Source organism: Anarrhichthys ocellatus, unplaced genomic scaffold (assembly GCF_004355925.1).
Source record: "Anarrhichthys ocellatus isolate YVR2014 unplaced genomic scaffold, GSC_Weel_1.0 scaffold31, whole genome shotgun sequence".
Classification (NCBI taxonomy): domain Eukaryota; kingdom Metazoa; phylum Chordata; class Actinopteri; order Perciformes; family Anarhichadidae; genus Anarrhichthys; species Anarrhichthys ocellatus.
In genome coordinates this window covers 2,363,222-2,368,343 of record NW_022280061.1, presented here as the reverse complement: position 1 = coordinate 2,368,343, position 5,122 = coordinate 2,363,222, and the positions used below count along the sequence as shown (strand labels likewise).

Sequence of the window (5,122 nt, the reverse complement as noted above, 5' to 3'; positions counted from 1 at the left end):
ACACACACACACACACACACACACACACACACACACACACACACACCTTCTCTGTCTCTCTCCTCCTCACTCTGCCGTGTCCATTGTCACACACTCACCTGTAGGCGTTTTGGTCAAACACTTCAGCATCAGGGAATCCTAACATGCCACAGACGACACGGCTGCTGCTCAGGTCCCAGCCCCGGTTACACACATGACGCCACCTCCCAGCATGCTTCACTTCCAGCACTCCTTCCGTCACGAGGCCGCCATGGTTGCTGGACAGCACAGGCCGTAGACGAGCCTCCTCTAAGCGAACCCTGTCAGATCCCTGCAATGTTTTAAGGTGATTAATATTTGAGTGCTTCATCCTGAATGATCTGCAGGATAGAAATGGATCTTTGTCACGCACACTGAAAACACGACTTCATCTTGGCTCAAACCACACCTTGTTTAACTAAATATCTGCCAGCAGCACGCAATCTGGAGAAGAATAACACGATAAGATGACATGCTATGTCTCAAATCATCCCGCTCTCTAATCATCCACATTACATTATGGGCAGCAGGAAGGGAAGTAACAGAAAACAGAGAGATTGTTTGTATGGATACATGTCATGATGATTACAAAATGGTAAAGAAAGTGTAAACTCTGCAAGTTGAAAAGACAGAAAGCCAAACACAAGCGATAACTGTCTTGCAATTTCCTCTGGTTTTGAATTTCTTGCACGTTTGAAGAAAGGGGCTGTTGAGCTTCTGGCGGTTGGGTCCTTACTTAAGGCTGCAAAAGAGCTGGATCTGGAGAAGGTCTGGTTTTAGGTTTGTCTCTAATTATACATGTCCTCTGGCCTGTGGCTCCACAAATTACATTTATGTATGGGAGTCTGAATAGATCTAGACTGGGCTGCTTCTTTGCAGTGTACTAGAAGGTGTCAGTGTGTTTTTACCTGTGTGTAGTGCACATCAGTTTCCAGTCCAACCTCTGGATGAACAGGCCCTGGTTCGACATGGTTCCCGCTGAGCTGCTGATGCCTCCCCTGTCCCTCTCCCTCTCGTCTCATGCCTTGTGGACCGTTCCTCGCTGCGTCCTGGCCCTGCCTGTAGGCAGCACCGTTGACCAGACGCGATGGTAGCTGGTGCCCTTGTGGCAGAGCTGGGCTCATCTGCGAGCTTAGTCTGGAACCACCTCGATTCCTTTGCGAGATCCGGATCTCGTGGCCGTTCTGTTGCGGCGAGATGATGCTGCGACGGGGAGATGTTGGGTTGCGATGGAGGGCGATCTCATGGCCTCTTGCAGAAGATGAGGGGGTTTCGGCTGGGAGAGGCACAGACTGTGGCTGCTGTGGTGGTGGGTTTCTCTGTCTTTGCTGGCTTGGCTGGCGCCTGGAGGATGAAGGAGTCTCCTGCACGGAGACAGCGGGTGAACCTGGTGTCCTCTCTGGGCTGCAAATGACCCCCAGGTCCTCAGCGTGAGTGCAGTCATTGATTCCCCAACCATTGGAGCGACAGTCTGCGATTGAGGGCTCTGTGCCCATGCAGCGCACATTGTCCAACCAGATCAAACCTAACATCAAGAAAGGGCAGTAAGTTATTGAATCAAAAGAAATAACAACTTAAGTCAGTGAAAGGTGTTCAAAGCTCAATGCCATTGGCTGGACATACCTTCCCCCTCACCAAACTTGGCACTGTGCGCCCAGGTCAAGCCGCGTTTGAAGCCCATCTGTCGGCACACCACATTGGCCAAGTTAAGATCCACCTCGTCATCACACACTGTGCCCCATACGCCGTTGTAGAACACCTCCACACGTCCCTCGCTTGCATTGCGCCGGCCTACGCCTGCCAGACGTACAAGCATCTCCTGGGCAGACAGTGGCGGGGGGTAGAGGAGAAGCAGGAGGAGGAGTGTGGACAAGGTGCTGAGGCACAGCATCCTGGAAGGAAAACAAGTATAATGGCAGAGAAGAGAAGGGCTTATGAATGGAAATGGCAGCGGTGTGACATTAGGTAAAGAGAGGTAAACCAGTAGGCCTGCAGAAACCAGTGAGAGCTACAGTACATGTAAAGCAGGAGCTTCTAAAATATGCACATGTTACCACACAAATCGCACAAAGCCATGGAACTCACATTCCATACTCAAAACATGTCATTTAAAACTTCTCTTCTAACCCTAATGGGACATTCGGCAGTAAGATGAAAGAGATTGATAGATGTTTTTATCCTTTCAAATAATCAGAGTCATATAAAGGACAGAAACTTGAGAAGCATCGTGAAAATGTAGCCCTCACTCTGAACCAGTCAGGGCAAAGGGAGTAATAACCAAAGCTAAAAGTAGCCTCTCCGTCCAGCCAACGGAAACTTTGGCTTTCCGCAAACCCTCAAGTTTAGCTGCATGCATTTAGCCAACAGACACAAAAGCAAATGAACAGCGTCATAAAAATGTTCTCACACGTAAATAAAGCAGCAGGTCTGAGACGTTTTGGTTAATGAGCAATGATTAATTCATCCTTGGACCACCCCTAAAAACTTTTCTTCTGCGAGAGGGGAAGAAACTGGAGATAAGGAGAAAGAGGAGCGATCTGGTAGATGAGAGAGATACCTTATTGTAAATTCATCCACGCAGGGCTCAGTTAAATTCTGCTTTTCATACGCCTAAACATACATGCAACAGTACAGATAAATATGTGTAAAAAATATAAAAAATTAAGACTCATGGGGGCTGAATTAAGGCTGTTAAAAGAGAGATGAGAGGATGAATTCAGGCGGCTGCAGGAATGAAATCTTGAATAATGGAGAAAAAAATAGACTGAGGCAAAATGTGAAATAAAGGGAGAATGCTGAAGTTGAACTCACCTATCTGTTGATCTCAGCTTGGCGTCACAAGGAGAAAGAAGGGACAGAGCACTGGAGGAAAAGAAGGCAGTGAGTTTGGTCCTGCTGTCTCTCTATTCTCCTCTTCTCCCTCCCTCTTTCTTTTTCTGTCACTCCCTCAGATCTGCTACTTCGTCCATCCCTCCCAAATTTTTTTTCATTCATGCAACTTTTTTTTTCTCCCTTTCATCGGGTCACATTTGTCCTTTTCATTATCTTACGACGTACATCCAGTCACATGGTCAGGATGCACGTGAGCTCAACTTATGAAAGAGACACAATTTCATGAGGATTTTTCTCTCCTTATATCACACACACACACACACACACACACACACACACAGTCCAGTCAGTCAAAGTTGGTTTTAATTGTTTGTGTATCAAAGTCTTAATTAAAAAAACCCTTTGGGTAAGAAAAATCACTTTCCCCTGTGATGTGTGAAAGGCTCAAAGGGCGTGCATTTTTATCCCACACAATGGTAAAATCATATGCGTGCACACACACACACACACACACACACACACACACACACACACACACACACACACACACACGCACACACGTCCCATGCCCACAGTTGGTGGTGTCATGAAATAAATACTATGTGCTCCGCACATAAGAACGGAGCTGCCTGTCTGAACTCTTTCCCTTTGCATAAAGTTCAGTTTCATAACATTCTCAGTCGTGGCACCTCCTCACATGAAGGACGCTCTCTCTGAGGATAGAGACAGACAGTTGCTCAATATTTACACAGAAGAGCTAATATTGCTAAAAATGAGGTTACAGGGCTTTAACATCATGAGCTGAACCTGAAACTGAATGTAAATCCACAGTGAGTTCTGTAGTTTGTAAGAAATAGCAGAAATGTCTTTAGAAGTCACGCTCTCTTTCGATGATGTGGCTGTGTTTCAGTTTCCCTGTTGTTGGAACTCTTTATTGTTCTTTTTCTTCAATATTATGTAGTTTTGAGTGCAGCTCAGCAGAGACATTAAGATGTGTTTCAGGACGAGAACAGATAGCTGGTCTTTACTGTAAAACATATACAGTATATACACATCAATATCTGTACCACTAATGTTAAACCATCTGTTACATCTCAGAATATTACATTGAAATGTAAAATATGATTTTTCTGCTGCTTTTGTGGCGAAAGAGAGCTGACTGTGATGAGATGTGACAGAAGACGAGATATTTAGGCTCAACAGCTCACTCTAGTGGAGCAAATCATTGTTGAACATTAGTCTCATATGTGATGATAGCGTAGCTTGAAATCACTTTTTAATTCACAATTCTGTAACTCAACAAGTTATTTTGTCATACAGTGAACCAGGAGGTCACACACGTTTAGGGACATGTATTTTGTAAGGATACTACTATCTTTGATCTTTTGTTCTGTGGTCGAGCAAGTTCAACACTACAATATAAGAGAACGCAAGAAAACAGCAAATACACAAAGAAAGGTATAAAACCTCTTCACAACATTAATAGACAGGTTACAGAAGTGTGCTGCATAATACTGAAACACTAGCAGACGAAGAAATCAATTCACTAATTTGACAGGCGGCAATGTTTTTGTTTGTTGTGTATTTTCATTTCCTATTTGCGTATTATATTTTGAATCTATATATAATTTCATTGATTTTGTAAAATAATTAAATGTATATTATCTATTTACATTTTCAAATAAAAGGCTTCACTATAATATGCCATCTGTGTGAATTATTTATTGTTATTTTAGTTTATTAATTGTCTGATGAACCTTTATGTAGTCATTGAAATAAGAAGAGACGTCGACTAAACTTTCACTTTTCAGCCTTAAATAACCTTAATTTAAACTAAACATCGACAGACAAATAGACATATATATACTGTATTATAGATCTATAGAGCTACGTATATGCTCAGTGGCTCACAACACAACAAAAAGACAAAACAATCTAGAATATTAGAATCAAAAGCAAATTCCACACAAACAGTCGTCGTCTTCAGTATCCCGACAGTGTGGAAACCGCTGGGTATCGTTTACGACGAGTCATGCACTTTTCCCTCTCGATGAACAGTGAGTGGGTTTTACAGTTGATGTCCTTCTCGAGGGCAATGCGTGACTCCTCCAGGTGGGACAAGGAGCCTCTGGCCTCACTCAGCTGCTGGCGCAGAGATGCAAGAGAGGCATCAATCTGCCTCAACTCCCCTTCCAAACTGCAGACACAGGAAGCAAACAAAATGAAGAGAGAGAGAGAGAGAGAGAGAGAGAGAGAGAGAGAGAGAGAGAGA

The 5,122-nt window shown here is 43.9% G+C and overlaps 2 protein-coding genes across 3 annotated transcripts in view; both read right to left on the bottom strand.

The window, feature by feature from the left end:
• Positions 1-4,861, bottom strand: part of LOC116392829 (lysyl oxidase homolog 4-like) — an 18,884-nt gene extending 14,023 nt beyond the window's left edge. Inside the window, exons 1-5 of the mRNA XM_031864604.1 lie at positions 4,823-4,861; positions 2,830-2,880; positions 1,642-1,910; positions 927-1,543; positions 99-310 (exon numbers count right to left, since the gene is read on the bottom strand). Coding sequence (XP_031720464.1) covers positions 99-310; positions 927-1,543; positions 1,642-1,909 — 1,097 coding nt within the window. The 5' untranslated portion in view covers position 1,910; positions 2,830-2,880; positions 4,823-4,861. The remainder of the gene's footprint in view (positions 1-98; positions 311-926; positions 1,544-1,641; positions 1,911-2,829; positions 2,881-4,822) is intronic.
• Positions 1,870-5,122, bottom strand: part of tekt4 (tektin 4) — a 5,555-nt gene continuing 2,302 nt past the window's right edge. Inside the window, exons 7-9 of one of the 2 annotated variants that reach the window (XR_004213359.1) lie at positions 4,823-5,047; positions 2,830-2,880; positions 1,870-1,910 (exon numbers count right to left, since the gene is read on the bottom strand). Coding sequence is in view for 1 of the 2 variants with exons in the window: in XM_031864611.1 (XP_031720471.1) it covers positions 4,834-5,047 (214 nt within the window). In the remaining variant the exon portion in view is untranslated. Of the gene's footprint in view, positions 1,911-2,829; positions 2,881-4,552; positions 5,048-5,122 lie in introns of those variants that run through there. The other variant, XM_031864611.1, reaches the window with a different exon arrangement.